At 31.5% G+C, this 24,304-nt stretch overlaps 1 protein-coding gene across 1 annotated transcript in view; it reads left to right on the top strand.

Moving 5' to 3' along the window:
* Positions 1–24,304, top strand: part of LOC113365996 (out at first protein) — a 103,369-nt gene that overhangs the window by 4,990 nt on the left and 74,075 nt on the right. The window contains exon 3 of the mRNA XM_026607543.1: positions 14,177–14,290. Coding sequence (XP_026463328.1) covers positions 14,177–14,290 — 114 coding nt within the window. The remainder of the gene's footprint in view (positions 1–14,176; positions 14,291–24,304) is intronic.

Raw genomic sequence — 24,304 nt, forward strand, 5'->3', positions numbered from 1 at the left:
AAATTTTTCGATTTTCTCAACTATAACAACTAACTACTAACGATTTGCTATAAAATAATTGGGTATCTTGTCAGTTGGCCCAAAACAATTACTTATTTTTTTTTTCAATCAAACATGGTGATTCAATATACAACCTTATACGCTCCTTCGTTCCTCCACAGTCGTGTCTTAGATATACAAAGTTTCCTCTCAAAATTTTCCTCGCCATAGAGTCGAAAATTATGTTTGCACACTCTATATCCTCAGAATGCCGGAATATTTGATCTATTATATTTTATCTTATTATGTCGTATTCATATCATTATATAATAATGTTAACGCATTCATGAGCAACATAGCTCCTTTCTAAATGATGTATGGTGAGTGGATTATGAAGCACTTTATATGCTATTTATTTAAGGAATATGCAAATTCTGATATTGTTTTAAAGCGTCTTGTCGAGTCGCTAATGACTTGTTTGCGAAGTGGAAAGGACTCATTCTCAGAGACAGAGTTGGAATAATTTGTTGCCAACTATTGGGTTATATATTAACCTAATTTATTTTAATGCTACATTATTCCGCAACCGCAAAATTAGAATCCGTATAACATATTTTTATTTCTTCTCTGTTCCATCCAATTACATAACAGGCAATATAAGCTCTGATAAATTTTCCATGATAAGATGCTTTCGATGCTTATTAAAACTTTCCTCCGAGGGAAAAAATGATCGTCTTCTAAGGCATCTCATATCCCAAATAGAAAGATAAAATAAAAGTGAATGGTCGGCTCGAACCGATTGTCAAGTATAAAATGTCATAAAGAAAGTTTCACGAGTTCTCACTTTCAGATGGCTTTAGATTATTTATTATCTAAGTTTCAGTCGACGAGCAGTTTTATCTTTGCTCCAAGTTTTTTAAAGATTTTTTTTATTGCGGAAAATACGACGGGAGAGGATAAGAAAAATGCGTTTGGCCATGTGAGAAACGTGAGCAATATCTTTGAAAAAGAGAAAACTCTGTGTGCTAATTTTTTTTTGTCGACGTTTAAAGTCTTATTGAATCGTTTGGCACGGTAATAGTATGCCTGTGCCAAAATTTAAGTTTTCATTAAGGTTGTCTCAAAAACTGCTGCACCGATTTAAAAAAATTAAAGGCCATTTGTTGAAGTAAGACTTCTTTAGAATTAGCAGAAAAGTGAAAACATTTTTGTTATCGTTTTTGCCAAAAGTGCTGAACCGATTTTATAATTTTGATAACGGTTTAAAAAATCAACTGCAAATTAGATTTATTTTATAGAAAAATCAGTTCTAATTATTTATTTATTTATTCCTTGTTATAACACTTTAATTCCTTTATTATTCAATTCCTTTATTATTTATATCATACCATTACATTACCATTATCATGTTAATTATTGTTTCACCGGTTTCATTTGAAAATTAGCAACCTTAGAAGCAAAGGTAAGCGAAACCATATGTTATATGCGAAACCAACTTAATTATGTGCAAATTGATATATGTGCTTGATTCTAGATTGTATAAAATTAATGGTTCTTCGTATACATATCAGATTAAATTTCAGCAAAATTTGCAGTATTATATTTGACATATTTAAACAAAAATTACATTCTTGTCATCAAGGCAACAGTCGCTAATTTAGCAGAACTCACATAATCAATATAATCAAAAAGGTAGATTAAATTTGTCAGCATGATGTACTTTTTAATCTCCGATGACTCCTTTGTTATATTAACAAATACAACCCATCCCTTAATCAATTTTCCAAAAAAGCTTCTCACAACAAAGTTTTCTCCTTCGATTTTGCCATCGAGCGGTATTTTTTGATTAATGCTTTAGCTTGAGAGCATTTTTTATCTATCGCAGAGAATGGAATTTTTGTTCAATGGAAGACAAATTCTTTTCTCTGCCGAACGATTCTGAATTTATTAGAAATATTTCTATATAAAAGCAATATATCCCTATACCTGTGTATGTGGATTTTGCGTGGGCGAGGGATGTAGTAATTTGAAATATAATAAAAAAAAAAATAATAAGTAACATATTATATTGTTCATGATTTTGTTAGATTAAGCCTATATCCAGTCCAAAATATTACTTCTGCGTGGGTTAGAGATTGTCTTGGCTATAACTATAATATATTACTCTATTGTGACAGTGGAATATCAAATATTATCATATATGGTCCAACTTAGTTCTGAAACTGAAGTTGTTCAAATGTTAACACCCGTATATTATAAAGTTGAAAAGGATTCTGCTATAAGACGTCGTACCATTTCATATGTAGGTGGTATAAAGTTTATAAACTAGGGAATTCAGGGGAAACCGGGGGAATGGGGTCATAAGTTCACTTTTTTTTACTTATTCGAGACGTGTTTTAGAATAGTATTGTAATAGGAATATTTGGAAAATGTTGTTACAAAAAAAAAAACAAAAATCTACAGGATAATTAGAATGCCTAATATTAACGTTGCATAATTTGTTTAAATTATTTGATTTTTTTTTATTGAATGATTATGGATTTAATCAGTTCGGCTTTTACTGGAAATAGAGAAATTCTTTGGCTAGATCTGAGTTGTGTTCAATTTTATAAAGAAATTCCCATTTTTTGAACAGCATTAGAAATATATATTAGACCATGTGAACTTTATAAGTAGTATCTACCTACAAAACTTAACTAGATATTATTGGCTTAATTTTGAGTAAATGTGTTTTTGAAAAATAACCAAAAGTTATTTTAATCGACAAATTTGATAATATTTTTACCACTGGACTAGCTTTTTCTAACTGTTTCTATCAAATCCTCGAGTAACTTGTAAATTCCTACTTTGTGTAAAATATTATCTTAACCCCAGTCTCCTGTATTGTAGGTAGCAGCGTGTTCTCTCAAATGCGTTTATACATTCACAAACAACGTAAAGCTCTCTATTATAAATTCATGCTGGCGAAATGAAAACATATGTAGATATTCGAATGAATATTTGTATATAATTATGCGTTGGCACATGTGCACATAGAATTATTTCTTTTAAAGGATAAAAGATATAGAACAATCTTCATATGAAAAAGTGCTTGGCACAGTTAGAATTTTTTTTTTATTTTTGTTCTTATAATAAAAAATTTAAATAAATTTTTATGTTTGAAATTTAAAACCCCTTATTTGTTCAGGTATTTAATTTGAATCGCCTTCTTTCTTTTGTGTATTGCATTACCAAATATCGAAATTCATATTATTTCACCTTTTTAGTTTTTCACGTTTGATTTTAAGTTAAATGGAACTTTTATTGCCAAGTTTCCATTATTATTCACTGTTTAAATATTGCCACCACGTACAACGGACAGTATGTTTATTAACTGTTTTGTTGGGATATTTATGGTATAAATTTCAAAACAACCCTTTATCTATCGGCCATAGATTAACGTGCCCAATAAACTGGGAAAGTTTATGTTCACAAAAGCCCAGAGATCTCTACCCGATAATTCTAACATTATGGTCGACATAGTATACAAATAAAGGACCATATCCAGCAGAATGGATATACTGGAAGTGTTCATGTGTTTAATAAAAAGTAGATTGTATTGGAAATGCAACATTACGATGTTAATGCACTGATAAAATGTATATTTTATGTATCGTGGAATTTGTCGTGTATTAAAGTTGCGCAATTTTCTGGTGAACTTATGATCAATACGTGATGGTAAATGATTGATGAAAAACCTAAGTTTGGTTATTAAGGACCAAGAAGAAAGTTAAGTAAAAAAATTTGGCAACTTTTGTGCTAATCATCTCTTATGACACTTTGAATATGTAATAACTTTAGCACACGATTAAGTAAAGAAATCTATTTTTCACTTCCAAGATTTTGATTATGAAATACCCATGTTTTAGAGAAAAATGCGAAATTTTCATAAACTTGTGGACAGTAAAAATTTAGTACCTACAATGTCATCCAATAAAAATTATTAAGGTTGGTTTATGTTAGGGCAAATAAATATAGATATTTTTTTTTTTCAAGGTCTTATTCAGATTATATTGTGGAATAATTATTAATTTATAATTAGGTAAAAACAAGTGTTTTATTCCTAATTTTGTTTTTGAGAAACGCATATTTTAACCTCAGGCCAAGTGGCACAAATCGACCCAATCAATAAGACTTAAAATTTAGCAACATTTAAAATTGTGTTGATAGAATTTATGAATATTGACACCGCCATTATTTCAACTTGGATTTTATAATTTAACCACTTTTCGCAGGCCTATAATATGTTAGGATGTCCATTAAGATCATGAACTCTTTAATCTGTCGTTATACTAACGTTCATCAAAATTGTGGAAATTATTTTTTCCAACCATCTTTACCAAAAACTAATCAGCATGATATCTAACTGATATCTTTTGAAAGGTTTTTAAATTTCCAAAATCCGTTCAGGAATTTCATTTTTCTTCGAAAAATGAATAAGATAAGATCTGTATTGGCAGTAAGAGGGGGGTAGTACAAGTAGTAGTAGCTGAAGCTTCTCAAATATATATTTTTTTCAGTAATTTAATATATTATCAATTAAAAAATATTTTTACTATATCAGACTATTTGAAATGTCTCTAGTATAAAGTGTATTTTATATCTCTCCAGAAGGGATTTCGTCCGTGAAACTACTTAAGTGCGATCAAAAGTTGGCTTGGGCTAAAGCTCCTTTACGGCTGTCGCACAAATTTCCCATCGAATGAAATACACGCGCAATGTTTATGAAAATAGTCCGGGCGGTTATAAAACTTTCCGGAACTAGATAAGTATGAGCTTAAAGCGGTCGTAAATTTATTTATTGTTAAAGTAAAACTTTGCTCTGAAGAATGGGCTCGCCAACTTAACTATGAACAATGCCTCTAGTTTATTCGCTATATACTCTTACTTTCAAAGTAAACAGAAGTTTAAAGAAGTGGCTTTTTTAAAGAGTTGCTGTAAATTATACATTCGCTGAGTGGGTATGCGCTGTGAAAACAATGATAAGGAAAAGAGAGTTAAGCTCGGTAAGCTCTGCGAGGGTTATTATCGTGGAAGTCATTAAAGACGTATTATGGGCTTTTGCACTGCACATTTAAATAAATGTGTATGTTTTTCTAAAGCTTTTTGTTATTCTTTTCGCCGAGTATGATAGACAATAGTTTGCTTTCATAATCTACGTTATTACATTTTTTCACATTTGTAATATTAATTTTTTTATAGTAAGAAAATTGCGATACGCAAACAAAACTGCAAATTGATTCTGCATTTTAAAGAGGAATGAAATATTATTCGATCACCAAAATGATTATTACGAAATATGGTATGTGGTAGGAGGGTGAAAATGTGGGGCTATATGTGCCTTTTATGCACATTATAAAAATCAAATAAAAAATTGGTTGAAAAATAAAAAAAATCTTGAGGGTTGCTAACCCTTACCACTTAGGCGTATAAAAAATAGATGTCTGATTCTCAGTCATCTTTCTTTACAAGTTATAAGAAGGCATGTTCACAACTACTTTTTGTTTTTAACTCTAAATTCTTTTATAGTTATTACCTACTTAATGTCTTTTACCATTACGCGAGTGCCAGTTGTGTGACTCGTAACCATCTTTTATGCAGCACATTATCATATAAATTAATAGCGACTCTGTTGTGTGGATATTTACTAAAATAACTTTGTTTGGCTTAGTTTGTTTTGCGAATGCGAAACATAGATGAAGAGGAAAACAACTGAAACAATAGTAACTTCCATAACAATAGAGAATAGTCTCACACATCTACAAAAGGCATTACTTCCGACGGAAAGTTTTCCGACGCCTTCGGGGGACACTGATTAGCGAACGGCCGAACGTCCTGCGACAAATCCAATGAAAACTTTCGTCGTCGATAAAACACTTCCAAAATAAATTAGTACAGGTCGTTTGCTCTCTAAACGTGCCGCTTAACTCATTAGTACCGGTATATATTTGTATCAGGGAGGATATCAAGGATTCATAGTCCTCATAATTAAGATTCATGAATGGTTCCAAAGGTTCCATTTACAAGACATTTGGTATCATGGATAGCTTCTAAGGATTTTTATTACTCATTCTATATTTCTGTTACCAAATTGGGTTTTGAATTACATCGGCGTCGATTTTGGCAACGATCATAATAGTAGGAGCGTGTAATGATCGCGCAATGAATCATACTCGGCGGTTGTACGAAATTGATCTCTATTTTACCATGTTCGATTTGATGGGCCAATCCAATGAAAAGCCCATTTGTAATATGCGATGATTAATATGTTATGAATCCATGTGCTGCGAGCTTCTATTTAATTAGATGTTTTATCAATTTCGTGATAGATACGAGTGGGCTATAAATTTAACTAATAGAGAAAGCGGACCAACGGGGAAAACAATTGAATGGAATTTGGTAATGCGATCATTTTATTATTATTTATGACTGTAACAAATCCGTATAATTTGCACGAGTTTTTCTCATATTACTAAAACTTTCATCGCTTAGATCTAAGTATATTGCCCTCAATCTTCTACGGAATTTAGTACATACCTAATCTTCATTGAACACTTAAAACTTAACTTAGTTTCGTCTTGAGTTTTAAGAAACTTGAGCCATATTATTATTAGGAAATTCTCAGTAGCAGTTAGTTCTGGTTGCTGAATCTCAAAACTGCAGCATTCCACTTGAATAGTTTGTATTATGCTTCAGATTTAGAACTTGAGGGGTATTATCTTTCTAATATCTTTTATAAGGGATAATTTTAATATCTAACTATAATTTAATAAAGCAGGAAAAATAATTTTATTCTTGCGAAACAATGTATAAACAACTAGTGGTGTATGACATCGTGCTTTAGGGCCAATTGCTGGAACTTGCAGTACTGTAATAAAATATTTAAAGGAAATTGAATGTTTTAAATTATATTATTAAAAATACTATAAGTTTCTATATAGGTATTTTATAGACAAAATAGAAAAGCTTATAAATTGGACAATGATGTTTATATAAGTTTTCATCATAAGTAAATAAACAATCAGCGCTAATCCCCATGAGTGAGAATCGATTGCTTTTTCAATCATTTTGTCGAAAGCGTTGACAAAAAATTGTTTTCACACATACATAGACTCACACACATCCATTTTTTCTGAGGTATGCCAACATGTTCAGAAACCTTTAAAACCTGAAGATATGCAAAAAAAATTATTTTCGATTTTTGGCTATAACTTGTCCGTTACTATAACTTGTCCATTGCTATAACTTACCCTAGGGGAAGTTAATTAATCGATTTGCCTTCTATCATTTACATATTTTTGGGATGTTCTCGGAATTAAAAGTATCCCCTTACTCAAGAATGTTTCCAAACTTCGCCCGACTCGCACTTCCATAACGTGAAAGTTTTAATTTTCCAACTAATTTTTTATTCTAAAGCACTTGTTTTTTATTTAAGTGCAAGCAAGTGGCTAGCATAAGTTTTGCTGTGTTTCGCAAACGTACTGATGTATTTTATTTATTCATGTCACCTTCGTGAGAGCAGCCGGACTGGACGCAACTATAATGGCTTGGCTTGGCTCCTCTGCTGTGCTCCGGGTTGCCTGTGTGCGCTCGTTGTCTATTTCAATGGGTTAAAGTAATTTTCACACAGAAAATGCACTGTGGTGTGTTGTATTTAAAACAAGTTTTGAGCACACGCTTCAAAAGTGTATATTCACATGATGCGGTTGCGTGAAGTTGTTTTTGAGTGAGGGATTTGTTTCGTTATTCGGTCGTACGATTTTAATTGGGTAAGAGACACAATATAGTACTATATCTATACTTGTGATGTACTAATTTTATTTACCATCTAATAATACTTACAAGACATCATTTTCTTAACAAGACAAATCTTTACCTCCAATACCCATCTCTATCTATTATTGTGCTGTTCAAGTAAACATCTAGACACTATAAATCAGTTTGTTGAGCGCGGGTAAATTTAATTAAAATTCAAATATTCTATTACCTTTAGCCCCTTCGTTTACATCGCCGAGCCTTATCTTTTTCATATACACCCTCTCGGGCCCTTTTTCCACGTGTGAGGTGCACGCAGAGTCCCGACAGCGTCGGAACAATATCCCGGTTCATTTCTCGTGTGGGCGATTGTGTTGGTAATCGAATGGCTTGTGGAAAAATAAGAATTGAGATGAAAATGTAATATAATTTATGGTTAATAGATTATAGAAATATATTGAAGCATAATGCGATTTGAAAGAGAAAATGACTAAAGTTAGATAATAACCCTTTATCCTTTGGCTGCGCTGGTGCTTACCGTAGAAATGTCGCGTCATGTGCAAGCTAATAAGCAGCCCCAATATTTGTTACACAAATTATTTTATGTTTTTCCAATCGTGGTCCAATAAAAATGTTTTTAATTTTTCTCTTTTCCTTTCCCTTTGGCCGGTGTCTTGCAGCCCTTGTTCTATCCCTAGCGTGGCCTGGCTAACGCTTGCGTGCTCGATTGTATAACGGTGGAGGCTAAACTGCAATTTAGATCCGCTAATTGCTCATTAGCTATCTTAATCCGTTCTGTCTGGGTACATATGTATCATTAAACCCCTCTCGCCTTACAACTCTTGGCTTTAAAAGGATCGCTCCATCTACCTACTACCCACCCGATATTATTAGTCGTCGAGTTACTTCCAACACGCAGAGCTGTAATTTTATGCAACGTTTAATTACTTCTATTTACATATATGATTGAATGGCGTTTTTTAATTAGTTTCAAATGCGCATTCGAGAAAATAGATTATGCTAGGCGGATCTATGGTTGAATGTGAATCAGGGGAATATATTGGCCGTGTGCAAATTTAGGTCACATGGTAAATTAGTCTCTATTATATTTTAACAAATACCAATACCAAAAATGAGTTGTTTAATTAAGATAAATTAAAAATATTAAGATAAATAAAATCGTTTATCTCCAACCACAACTTGTTAAGGGTCTGAAATTACCAATAACAGTATACCTGTTACTATTGATTCATTTAAAATGAATTAATTATCCGCTCGTCAAATTTCAATTTACATCTGCCAAGAGCAAAGCCTATTCGTAATATATGCCAGTGTTCTGGATTCTAATTCTAATTCTATTCTGTACCATTTCTGAAACACAATATATCTAGATCTACACGTGCCAATTATGCTCTTATGTAACGTCTTACCTGGAATATCAGGTAACATATGAGCTCTGTAGCATTCTGGAGTATTAACCATTAATCTTATATAGGGATCTTGTTCGACAATATGTAGAATTTTGCTAAGGTATTCGGTAGTTATTGAAATATAACGAATTTCTGAGTCGACTAAGACAAATGCCAGGGGGTTTCATAAACTGTACAGCATTTTGGGCGATCTGAAGCATTTCAAAAGATTGTTTTTAGGGTCATTTACCGTAAACTTAGTCTTTTGATTAGTTAGAATTTTGGTAAAATAATAATTTTAATTAGCAGTTAATTATCGTGCCACAAGTAAAAAAAATATTTTGTCTACTGATTCGCATCATCCTTTATTGATATAGATGTACAATTTTATCGCTTTTTCCCATATATAATTTTTATTTTCTGGATATTATTATAATTGGCGATTAATAATAATTATTTCATCACTCTGTTGCAATTTAACGAAATTGTTTATAAATTAATTAAAACAAGTTATTCGTCACCAAAATGTCTAATTGGAATTGGTTGATATCACGAAATGATTGTCGTTCGTGCAACAAAACCTAATTTAAAACAGTATGGTATCTAAATGAATATAAATTCAATTATATTTTGAAAATTGTGTGAATATATATATATATATATATATATATATATAAATTGTATGATGTGCTGGGAATTATTTAGCTCGAGGCAATTGCAATTTTAAACGTGCGAAATAAATGAAATAGAATGAATTATTACAATCTAGATATTTTCGAATAATATTTAATAACTATTTGTATTTTTATATTTCATTTTCACTAGGTTTGTTTGATTTAACATCATAAATGAAAGTAGGTGTGCCATTTAAATTTATTTGCATACGCTATTTTACTGAATTCAAAAATCAAATTCATATATTAAAAATGTATACAGAATTGCTAATGTCAATAATGTTTTCTCACCAGCAATATTTTCTATTTTCTATTTTATTACAACATTTTATTATTAATATAAATTTTTAAAATTCACTAACGATTTTGTAGAATTTGTTGTGAAAATAGTGAATACAGCTAAATAATATTTAAAGTAATTTACATTAGCACTGTAAAACAATTAGTATTCATTCCAAAAACATATGTGAATAATGAGCTGACGCTGTGACATTTACAATTGTCTCATTTCAGTTACACAGCAACATTATTTAATAAAAGCAAACATTCTGTTTTCGGATTTTAGTATGTAACAAATCTACGACATTTATTAATTCGCGCTGTGTAATTAAATGAGCAGTACTAAAATTTACTAACAATACGACAAAATTAATAATACGTACAACAATAAATAATACGAAATAATTATAATTCAGCGAAATAATGCACGGATTGGAATTAAATTCTATCAATCGGAAACGTAACGTATGAAATATTGGACACGAAATTAAAATATACTGCTCGTTGTTTAAATAAATCGGAATAAATAAATAGAAATGAAATATATTTCGTTTGTTCATTTTTAATCAGTTGCACAATTGTAACTGTGATTTAATTTTAAATTAAAGGCGTTTCATCATTAATAAACCGCAATCTGGCTAATCAATATAAATAGGATTCTGAAAAATATTAATGATGGTAATATGTAACAGAGCGATAATAGATGATGTAATTGAAATAAAATAAATAAAGTATAGTTAAATTTTTATTCTTGTTACATAGTTGAACATATTTTATTTATAATAATTTGAATTTAACGTTGGCAACTAAGTAATTACGAATTTTTGTTAGAAAATCAAAGAATTTTTTTTGATGGAACTAAATAACTTTACTTTGTAATATACAGTCCATTTTATCAATGACTTTTTGACATCTTTCAGCAGCAACGAATCTAAAAATTATTATAATAGATAGAGATAGAAAAGCCTACGAATAGGCTACAATTTTTAGATAATTATTTGATGTTCTTGCTACTGCACGTCTGATTCAACATGTTCCCACTTCGAAGTTGATTAAAACGAACATGAATTACCCAAATAGGCCGTTATAACGGGGACATAACAGATATGCAGCACTACTAATATACCAAAATACCCCATTATCATTATGAATCCGTGCCTAATACTATCATAAGAACCCTGTAATGGTTCCACTCGTCGGGCTGGTACTTATTGTTTGCTATTAACTGAAATGACACAGTTTGGGATGTGACATTACCATTCTGTATGGCGAAGCATTCTCTATGTCGTGATAGCGAATCGTACAAGAATGAGCAATTAGTGTGTAATTAGTGCTCGTTTTTATCTCGAAACTAGATTACTGGAGCAGCGAAATCACACCGCAGACACAGGTTGCAATTTGGAAAGCACGCCGGCGGTACAGTGATCACGTAATATCAGTGCATACGACAACTTTATAGTGTTATAATAGGGGATGCAAGCGAAAACCAGTCGTAAGGGGAACGTGTCAAGTAGGGGAAAACGGGGGAGAATTGGACACGTAGTAATAATGCATGCCCGGAACGTTTTGGTTAAAGCAATTATACGGTGTTGATGAATATGCAATTGTAGCGATGTTTAATGCTATGTACTGGAGATGGGCTTATCATATCCGAAGCCGGATTTGACTCCGCTTCATGGTGGAGTTATATCCGCTTAACAACTCTACGACTCCGACAATTTTGAAACTGAAATACTCGACACAAAGTATTCTATAGTGCGTTGTTTTTATCTAAGGTTTCTCAAATCCCATTAATTATTTGAAATGAAAATTTATGATAATATTTGTAATTTTAGCAGTGTTGACCAAAGTATAAACGCAAAACTTGAGAATCAAATTCAATTTATTTATTTCCTTTTGATCAGAAAATAATCATTTTTTTTGTTCATTATATAGTAAACTTGTAATAAAAGCAAAACATAATACTTCTGCTTTCAAAATTTTTCTTCTGCTATTTTCATTTGAGAATTAATATTATATCGCGTAGTTCGATTAGCATATTATTACTTTTACACAATTATATAATTGTGTAAAAGTAATAATATAATACTGAACATTTTTTGCTGCTTAAATACTAATGATATCACTGATAAATTTTGTACTCTAAAGTGTTGTTATTTCAGGCTATGGGAAAACCAGATTAAATAAATGTATTTCGTTTCGTATATTTTTCGGTATGTATATTCCTGATTGCCGTCAATCACGGCCAAAGATTGTCGTAGTTAAAAATATGACCCCTTACTATCAATAAATTATACATTTGAGCTATTCACACTTGAACACAATTTTATTGTTCTGTATCTTTGAAGTAATATTTTTGTATTATTATTTATTAGATTTTGTATTATTATTTTGAGTTTCATACCCAAAAGGTCATAAAACTGTCTGTGAGACGAGAAAGTGACCGCTTCCTTTCCTAAGCAAAAACGACAAAAACAGTAAATATCTGCCACGAGTTAACAGATTTAATACCAGTTTAGGGAAGTCGGATATGACAAATCCTATGAAACAATTCCACTCGGATTCACTCCGAGGGAGGAGTTGTATCGGAGTGATAAATCCGGAGTGAGTTACCCATCTCTACTATGTACTAATAAAAACTCTATATTATGGAGAGTGAACCTCAAATATTCCATAGGGGTCTAAAAACAATCATGATAAAAATTAAAATTATTGTGCATTGTGTACTTAGAAATGGGATGCTGAATATAGGTCATATCAATGCATTCAAAACATATTAAATGTAAATAACTTCGTTGGTAAAACAATCGATAAAATGTGACGTGATCGTGAAAATGCCATAAATGTGCAGTTATAGCTGTGACATTTTTCCAAAGCACTCTATAATATTTATATTACCCCGCATTAAAATATTTCCCTGTTTTAAATCTATTTAATAGCTTTATTTTTATACCGAGCGGGAACTTAAAGCCCGCGGTAATAGTGTTTACGTGACCTACAGCTAGTTCACTTCTCCGGTTGGGTGATTTTCTCCGGTGTCCCAGGCGCCCACCACCGTTGTGCGGCGGCTCGGCTGTCGGTTTGATTTTAAAAGCATTTGTGTGAAATTCATTAATGGATAAGTTTTGTTTGAAAGCGGCTATCACAAGTTCAGTGGCGCAAATTGATTTACGGCGAAAATCACCCGACGATTGATCACTACGCCGCAGTATAAATTATAATCACGCTTTGTCTGCCGGATTTAAACTTTGCCATTTGAATAATTGATATTTTCGAAGTTTATACGAATGGCGGATTTAATTTATAGTTTCCCACCTTAATGCTGTTATTAGTGGTTGGAGAAAGTTGAAAACAGTAGACTATTAGTCGAGATCGTGAAGTATTTGCTTATAGTATAGAAAACTATTCAATAGAATATCGACCCGCCTGATTATTATCCGACTTTACTAAATTAATAGAAAATATTTGACTCAAACTGTGCATTTGCTATTGTCAATTTCCCTGGTCTCGGGTTTTATTTCATACTAGACATCTGGATCTGCAAACCATGAAACTGTCGAGTAATTTTGCGAGACATGTCGAGCTTTATCCGAGGTCTTAATAAGGAAAACTATTTTTATTAAATAAAGTTTAGATATAAAACCCTCGTGATGAGCCAACGCGTGTTACTTGTCAAATCAGGCTAATGAACTGAAGTTTCAGACCACGAAAGCAAAATACGACTTCGGTCACCAGAACTTTTCTGCTTCTTGTCGTGATAAATAAATGATTCGATTAAAATAGTTCGCTCGGTGTTCGTTCCGTTATTACCTACGTTAGTTCGAAACAAGTCTCATTTAACTCGGACATAAATATAAATTATCTATATCTTTTATTTCTTAAATGGCATTTTCCAGTATCCAATAAAGAACAAAAAACAAGAATATCAAGTTTAAGCATTTGTTGAAGTTTCTCTCAAAATACTTTTGTCAATTAGTTGCTAATTAGAAACATAATTGATTTTTAAGTACGATCATTAATATATTTTTCTATTTTTTCCAGGGTGGTGATGTGGTTCAGGAGAGTATTTTTTCAAATATCAGCGATGACGCGGTGACTTTGGAGTTTCAGCGTTCTGACGGAACCCTCGTTACACAGCTGGTTGATTTCAGAAATGTGAGTGATTTTTAATTTAATTTTAGTATTAAACCTGAGAACGTAATCCATATACGTTTGCAACAGTTATTTTTCATTGTAAAATTGAAGTTCTCATTTATTATATTTAAGAATGATCGATATAAATTGCAACTAGGAATTATTTCAACCCATTCTTTAAATGCAAATATTGATAGTATTACGATTTTCATAGCGAGTCATCCTACCTACTTCTATTAAAATCCGAACGAAGTTGATTTAAAATCCGTATATATCTAATTCAAACAAATTCAAATGAAGGCACCTGAATAATTCCGCAGAGAATGTATTTGTAGAACTAGTGTGATTTTACCTACAAATTTTATTCGAAAAATATTTCAAGAATCATAGAAAATAGTAGACTGGCGTTTGTTTAATTTTATTTGGAAATAGACGATTTTTGTGCATCGTACGTTTATTTATTCCGGAGGTACATGTTTGTTTTGCAGTATTTATTTTAGTTCTATAAAAATATGTGATGAAGTAGGTAGATCCGTTTGATATAAGCAAATAAAGTACGAGCTCTGTTTTTATATATTTCGTTTATATTTGAAATGTAGGTATTTATTTTGTGATGTTTGAAATAGAATTACATGATTTGCATTGGAATTAAACATATTTTAAATACAATACGCGGATAAATTTAAAATTAGATTATTGAAATCTAATGAATAATTTATTATACGAAATTTAATTATCATTTGGATCGTAATAATTATTGAATTTTTAAATTTCAATATATCAATTGTAGATTGTTTTTGAATCATTGCAATGGCCTTTAGGCGAGTATTTAGTGACTAGTTTTAACTGCTATCGCTTTGAAGGTTTTACAAGTTTATTCAAAAGGCTAATAAATAGATCTACTTAATTTAGAGCAATAGTAAAGTACAACTCCCAAGTGAAAGCTACTGAAGTAATCATTCCCAAATATTACTGAAATAACACACATTTGCTTTTAGCAAATATGTTTTTACATTTGGCTGATTTATAATTATTTTAGATAAGCAAAATTGTTCATGTGTCTTTTTCACTAAATATAGAAACTGATTTTTTTACGGTTCGAATTTACTGCCAGTTCTTTTTAATTTACATTTTAATACAGATCAAATACTACTGGCTGTATTCCCACCTCGACTTTCTCGATCTCTTCGAATAATCGCCTACCTGCATCTTATTAAAACTTGAGGTGTGAGTACTTGTTTTTTCTCTCAAATGGAATGAAAATAAAAACTGATCGTTCCTCTGATTTCCTTCGCCGTTTCGCAATAACATTTTATGGTTCCCGTCGGCTTTTCGACTTTCCCATCCGACTGCGTAGGATGTTCTTAGTCCGTAGTAGCATCGTCGATTGTTGTGTGTTGATTCGTTCGTTAGCGGCATTCGGGCGTTCGGGCGTTCAGGCGTTCAGGCGTATTGCGTACCCATTGTGTTGCCTAATGGCCGGACGAGTGAGGCAACACGCCTCGATACCTATTCAGGAGACTAGTGTTGGCAAAATCGAAGGGGGGAATGGAATTATAAAAGTTGTTCGATAGCTATATATTGCGATTTAATTATTTATTAAAGACGTCGATACTTCATTGACACTTCAAATTATTTTGCGGTAAATATTTGTTAATAATGCTGAAGCCTGGAATCTTTCAACAGTAATAAATATTTTGTCAATGGCGCATCAATGGTCCTTTAAAATTTCATATTTCTTCTGCCAAGTTTGTTAAATTATCACTCAATATATGTTACTTGAATCTTGAAAGTTTGTTAAATTATCACTCAATATATGTTACTTGAATCTCATAAAAACTTTATGCATAATTAATTAAAAAAATAGCGTATTGTATTCGAATTTGAGATAATGATATAGTAGACAAGGTGCATATTCTCTACATATCATTTTTACAAACTAATTACAGTTTTCTATTACTATTCGATTTGCCACAATTTTGCATCACTTGTACTCGGTTTCGGAACCGAAAACGTGAATTCCTATATAATTCCATCAGTATGCATATCACAGTCGTGGGATAAGTAAGCCAATAGCCAGCGAATTGCGTCATTACAAAGTCCCTATGGGCCGATTTCGGGCACAACGTTTGCGAATAGTATTCCTTTCATTCCCCATGTAGGCGAAAAATACCGGTGTGGGTATAAAAAACACTGATTAATATACAATTTTGTATTTGTATTTTTCATTGAAGCCATGTGATGTGGCATTTACATTTTTCATCAGCGTTGATGTCAGTAATCTATGGATTATTGTATTTACACAACACTCGCGACCCCGTTAAAAATGAAGTTCGTATCGAATAAAAACATTTATATTTATTAACACGATGATAAATATACACTAATTTGTCGCTCACCGGGGTGCTGTGAAATTTTAATTAAAACGCTAACATCGTTCACGCGGTTGTAAATGTGATTTTCTACCACACATATTACATATAAATTTCATGGCACCGCGCTGCGTCGCGCCGCTTCGAAAATATTAATTAGTTTTTCATTAAAACAAAATTAATTACCGCGACGTAGCCCATCTCTCGCTAGGAGAACTCCAGAGAAAATATTAAAACTCTTAATACAGCACAATTCTGGCGAAAATGAGTAGGTTATATCCGTAATTCAATTTGTCGGAGCGAAATGCGAGCGAATTCACCACCATCTGTTACTTGATTCGAGGCTATAGGGACCTAGGTACAGTATCTGTCGCGATTCTTCTGAAAGGGGCGACTGCCTAAGTGGAAAATAAATGGTTATTAAATACGGATGAGGAACATTAATGTTGATTTTTCTGTATATTTGATTTTTGCAAACGAAGTGCTTTGCGCTTTAATGGATTTTGGATTGCGAGAAATATCGCTTTGTATTTTGTTATTAATTATTATAAACATAAGAAATATACTAAATGTTATTTTTGGATTTTTTGCGGTTGATTATTTCCTTGATAATTTGACTTCTTGAATTAATGCTGAATTGAATTGGAAATGTGGAAAATGCACAAACTATTATATTATTTCTGTATGTTCTTATAAACATAATTGAAATGCATCTATAAAAGATTTAGACTATTTCTATCCGATTTACATATTCGTTTCCATATTCAAATTGAAGGTATTGAGATAATAACGTAATTGCATATCGATTAGGTACATTCTTAAGTGAATAACTTCCCCAGAACTCCAAGTAGGTATGGAGGTTAAGTTTGTTTCAACACGCTACAACTATCAGAGCCTTCTGATAAGTTTTGTTCTATTTTCGCTAACCGATATTTTATCGAGGCCAATCAAAACAGCGCATCGGATATATTCTCTATTGCAACCAACTCGGGATTCAATAGCATCGTATCGAAATATTGCCGTAGACGTTCTCTGTACACTTTGAAATCATTTTTAATAAAAATGACTTCGGTATTTTATATTGAGTGTCTATTGAATAAAATTTTATCTTGTGCGAACAATCTTCACACGCTAGAATTCTGTCGCGACATTCGGACTGTACAAGGCGTCTCCACCGTACTAGTTAGTGAAACTTTGTTCAAATTATAGCCGGCTAATGAAAATTCTTAATAACTTGTTTTTTAGCTTAAAGTTCTTAGCCTTTTAACAAAAATACAAAGCTTAAAATATATTGTTATTGCATCTCTTGGTTTATTACTCCGCTTATGGTTTATTTTAAGGGGGTCTTCCTATGTGATGAGTTGAAAAAATTGAATTTTTTTTTATTTCATATTTCAGTAGATTATACCTTTAAAATAACATATTAAAATTTCAAATCGATATCTCAAATAGTTTTTGAGTTACAGTCATTCAAAAAGTATACATATAGTATATAGTACAACGATCATTTTATCTTTAAACGCGTTTTTCTCAAAACTGTGTTTTTCAAACTTGTCTCCATTGTATCTCAGAAACGGCTGGACCGAATTACTTGAAATTTACAGGGCACATTCAATATATTTAAGCGCATGGAATGATCTATTATCAATCAAAAATTTCAAAACTTCGATTTTTTATAGCAAAAAAACTAAAAAAAAAAACGCCTAATTTGCAACTTTTATTTCAAATGTCTATAAAACATCCAATTTTTTTTGTATTCATTTGATTGTAGATCATTCCGTGCTTTTAAGCCTACAAATTAAAACGCCGTTTATTTTTTTTTGGTCAGATAAGCCGATCAGCCGGAATCGTGGAGACAGTGGGAGCTCTTTTTTTTTGAGGGGGGGGTGTTTAGAGCGCTGTAACTCTAGTTGGACTAAATTTTTTTAGCTGAAATTTTATATTTATACTGTACAAATATGTATTAATAAATGATAAAAAACTTGAAGCTCTAACTATTTACTGGTCGTAGAAAAAATATTCTAAAATATCCCTAAAAAACAGGCCGTCACATAGGAAGACCCCCTTAATCTAAAACACAATATCGCATCTTCAATTTTACCCTCTAGAGACTGTAGCGGATTTTGTATCCAAATAATCGAGCAAAGCGAAAACGCTTTAACACGATTAATAAAATCGTTTTTCAACGTCAAAGTATGGACGTTTTATAACCGTTACGATATTAATTTCCCTTCAAAATAATTTTTAATATAAACATACCGCTCTCTTCTCGCTTGTCTGCTCCGTCAGCATGATTTCAGTTTGATGTGTTCAGCTATGCGAGTCGAAACCTAATTTCCTCGGCACATCAAGTTTTTCACGTCTGTTTTTACCGAAATTGATTCAACTTTTCCGCTGTTTCAGTATTAACAACGCGGACGGATAACGAGTGAAATATTGAAAACAAACCCACGGTTTGCGTATAACCTTCGGCGGTTTTTATGGGGTATAAATGTAAAGAAGTGTAAAATTTATTTTTATTACAGGATTAACTTTTTTGTAATAAAATGTTAATTTAATTTCAAAATTTTGTACATTTTAATAATAAAAACAGAATTTTGTAAATTTGACTTGTGACATAGTAAGATCAATGCATAATAACGAAATAATGGTATAATTAGACCAATTAGCATAATAATGAAAATTTCAAATCGTTTTTAAATAATATTTACGAGGTTATCTATTGTGGTGACTTACTTAATATAATATGCAGTATATGGATATGCATAGAGTTTAGTTTTGCACTTTTCCTGTAAATCGGTTCGTGTCATTTTCTACTTACGATGTACTTTATGTTTAAATTGAATATTTAAAATTCCGCTGTCACCTGCAGATCAAAAGCTCGTTGTTAGCAATCCCGATCGTTTCGAACAATTTCACCTTCGATCTGCACAGCATTTTCGCCTTATCCATCGTTCTTGATTCAAAGTCTTCGTCTCATCTAGGGCACACGGTGTGTAAACAAACCGGTGTAAACATAGGACTCCTGCCGCGATTTCACTTGACGCCGTGTTTACTGAACGTGTATTCAAATAAGCGAACCTTCTCGCTCGATGACGCCGCCTCGTGTCTGCCTCTGCTTTTCGCTTGAGTCCTTTTATGTCTGCTGCCGCGCTATATTTGTTTCCATTACCCGGAAGCCTGTACTGTTGTTGAAATTAAATATAGATTTCAAGAATTTGTCTCGTCGGAAAAATCACGATAAGCGCTGAAATATCTGTTTACCAACGATGGGTTACTAGAAAAACCTTAAGGCACATTTTTTATTTATGAAAATAATAATTTTTATGCATAACATAGTTCTAGGTTCTATTTAAATGCTCAAACTTTCCAAACTACATGGGATAAATTTTATTTTTAATTTTTTTCATGAATTTTTACAATCAATATTGTCACCCCCATCCTGCTTGATATTGTGTTCTTCGACATCCTGTATATAATTATACACTCCTGATATTTGTTAACTATAGCACTGAATCTAAAGTATTTATATCGACTTTACCGACTCCGCCAATATTGTTACTGATTCAATAAAATATTATACCGTGCAATTCCGTATCAAACAATGCTTTTCCTTTTCCGTGACTCTTGAGGGAGAGATATGGAACGTTGTTGAAAATAAAATAAACCTATTATTGTTTGTTGCCATAATAAGATGGTATAACATACACATCCTACTTATTCTATTTGCGTTCGCGTGCATGCGTTTCATCGTCTTTCTACATGTGCTTATTATTTGTTCAGGATTTGTTTGCTCTCATGTCTTGTTAACAAAATCTTGGCTATGAGTATGATGTCTTGTATAAAGTATATTACGCCGTGTTGTTCTTCGATAACTTCATCCAATTATTTAGTTTATTTCGTTCATTAAGAGATTCTGATATAACAAGTTTGGATAACGGATATAACAAGTTTGTTATTTATACGAGAACGTGCCATAAAAATTGGGTCATAAGTATAAGGAACTTCGTAATAATAGGAATAGATTTTTGGGTTGTCTTTTGATAAGTCTATTTTTTATACGTAAGATATTTTCCTCAATAATTCAATTATTTAATACATAATTAATATTTTTGCATATATTTATTGCCGATCAAATCTAATTTATAACTGTTTTTCAATCTAGACAGAGTAATTGCTTTAACAAAATTTGAATGACCTATTTAGATAATGTAACAATAAATCGATTCACTATTCCATAATACTTTCTGCATGCTCACTTTCCGCAAACCATGTTTAATTGCTCTATAATTTTGTCGCTTTTTGTTCATTCACATTTCCAATATAGGTTTTACATCACATGGAATTTATAGTCCATTAAACGCGTTGTATCTGACCGTAATTAAACTTTATAACTGGACAAATTACTTAAAGCGCGTTGAACTTTCATTAAAATTTATACGAATTAGTTGCAATATATGTGTTGAGTTTACGAACACTCCACCCGGAGCCCTTGCAACACAACAATGCACTCATGATGTAATAACCGTTAATTTCGTCTGCTAGTTGCGTCCTTTCGGTGCTCCCCAGCGGCTTAGTTCGCGTCGGGGCCCCGTTTGGATACTCCGCCGCCGCCGCCGGTAGGTTTGACCTGTTCATTATTATATGTCGCCGCATAGAGCTTTGCACACGGAACGTGTGTTATTACGGTAAATTTATAATCTTAATATTAGGTTTGACTAAATACAACGATATTGTATACATAGAACTAATATATTTGCCTAGTGGATGATACAAACGTTGCAGTGTTTTTTTTTATAAAATGGTTTTTTATAGGTCACGTTTTATGCTTTGTGTTTGGTAATTGAAATTTCATTCGCTTGCTGTTGTTTGATTGATATGCAATTTTGGAGCATTGAAATTGATTGCAATATATTTTTGGTGTAATACTATTTCTATTTTTATACGCATATTAATATTATTCACTAGAAACGTGATTGAGTTGAAAGTACAATGAATGAAACAAGTTTTGTATTGCATTTAGTGCGATACAACACATTTTATATATTTTTACTTGCTATTGTCGAAATCTCTACTTTTCCATTTCTACTATTCCACTCCCAGATTTTACTTTTCCCTATGAATTTACGACTCAAGTTTTATTTACATGCATTTACTATGATTAATTTTACATTTTACCATTTTAGAGTGCAACATTTTTTTTTCCGCAGTCGCTACAATTTCGGCTTCGCACCAAACGCAATTATTCATCATTTGATTCTGAAACTATTTGCTTAACTGCTAGTATAGAAGTGATTTATATCTAAAAGTGCTATATGCAACTCGTCGTTAATGGTTATAAATATTGGCTCTGCGTTGTGCAAATATACAAATGATGATTTGTAGCCTCCATTGGCATATGGAAAAAGCTCTTCAACAATTCGAATATTTTAAGATTTAATGTTTATATATTGTTGTTAGTAATAACTTATACGATATATTCAGATTTGCATTTATAACGCAAAAAAAATTAAAAACTGTCTAATTCTAAAAATTATACAAAGTGATTTATCTATGAATGTAATTAAAAATATAATTACTCCGGTAAGATTTTTATGTAAGTTTAATTATAATCTACCTAGCGAGGCATACTTCTAAATATTTTATCGAATTACACGACGGTTGCTTTTACTGAATGCATTCATTCTATGTACTTTACCTAGTTTAAAATATTAAAATTAATTTTCTTTGAACGTCGAGAGAACTCGACTATTCAAGATGCGGTGCTTACAAAGATTACTTTTTAAGACAGTGGTTTGTTCTTTGAAAAATTAAATGTTACGGGTCGTGGAATCGTGCAATTATATTTTTATCACAATCCTTTGCCAGTTCAAATAGAAAAGAACAGTAGAATGTTATTTTATTATTTTGATGAAAATTAAAAAATCAGGGGAAAATCGGCATTTTAAAGTAGCTGTATTTACGGAAGCAATTCTATATATTTAGCATGGACATGGTCGATTATAAGTTAGTAATAAGTAAGCATTTTGTTGTTTGTAGTACTTAGATCCAACATGATTTCACTCAACTGATGCCAGTTTACCAATGTGTCTACCTATCAACAGTTTTCACAATCGGTGTAAATAATCTAAAACAAGAGCATTTCGTCTGGAATTTGTCTCTCGGCGTTTATTCAATTCATCCACATCGTGTTTACATGGTGAAACTTTTGACGTTGCATAGGTACTTATCATAAATTCTCTCAAGTCTTCAGAATGTCGTTCTTATCGCTTCCTTCCTATTATTTCCCGCCTGATCCCGTCCCGTTCCCGCCGAAGTGCCGCTCGGAGTGTCACTTAGTGTTGTCAGTGAAGCTCTTTGCATTTCCGATACATTTACTACCGCAGTAAGTTTGCAAGAACTCGATGCTTAAGTTTATACTTAGCTAACTTTTGATACTCTACTTCACCTGAAAGATATTTTCTTGTTTGTTGAGGTACACCACTGTGAAACATATCATTCACATTATAAAACAGTGAAAAGGATTGCTGATATAATATTATAATTCAGAAGGATATGTTGTCGTTTTATAGAAATTATGGCTATAAAATATTTGTGCAACAATTTCCTGTATTTAGATTGTTACTTGATTTTTAGTAGTAATTTGAAAGGCAATAGAATTCATTGCATTACAAAAGCGATTTATTAAAAAGTAACATTTAAAGTAATAGTTTTTTTTATTTAATTAATTTTTAATTTAATCTGTTTTACATATTCATTAAAATTAAGCAGAGATTGCTAACAATAATTATCATATAATATAAACAAAAAGATAGTAGCAACACCCAGCGGCGTGTCTACTAGGTAATTTAAAGTAATAGTTAAATCTCAATTTTTGTTCTCGCATTATTTCGAATAAAATGAACTAAATAGTTAAAATAAAAAAGTAAAAATCTAGTATTTTTTATTGAATGCATTAGTTCATTCATACCATATTATGGCATCGATATTCTATAAAATTGTTGTTTTGATTTTATATATATTTAAAATTCATGATATTCAGGAGCTTCTCAATTATTCTCATCCATCCATAATAATAAATATTTAAATTATTGTTTGTACTTTATTATTTTACAATTCATATTCGTGTTTTAAATTCAAAACGTTTGTGATTATTGTGTAAATAGTTAAATAAAAATGTATCCATTTTATATCAATTCAATATTGTGGAATTTGATAACAATGAAATCAAGTATTTGAAATTTTGATTAAAAATACTTTCCTTCTTTGGATACTTTTCAATATGATTCCGGAGAGCGTGTTAATTTTAATATATTCAGGAAATCTCATTTGTATTAAATTATGCGGATTTCAAAATTGAATAATTGAGCGCTTTTAAGAATCGATTTCGAACTGTATAAAAAATCTGAGAATTTTGTAATATGTTAATCTGGAAGTTGTTATAATAAAATCATGTTTCTCAATATTAATAACTATGATCTAAACCAGTGATTCCCAAAGTGGTCCACATGACACTTAGGGGTCTATGGTAACATTCAAAGGATTTTTTAATATTATTTTGAATTAATTGAATTTCAATTAATGAATGTGTACAAGTAACATGTATTTTACTTTTAATAAACAATAATGAACTTAGTACAGTTAGAGATTTATATTAATTAAA

This window comes from Ctenocephalides felis, unplaced genomic scaffold (assembly GCF_003426905.1).
Source record: "Ctenocephalides felis isolate EL2017-DRISC unplaced genomic scaffold, ASM342690v1 CF-g0.4_SCAFFOLD_01170, whole genome shotgun sequence".
Classification (NCBI taxonomy): Eukaryota; Metazoa; Arthropoda; class Insecta; order Siphonaptera; family Pulicidae; genus Ctenocephalides; species Ctenocephalides felis.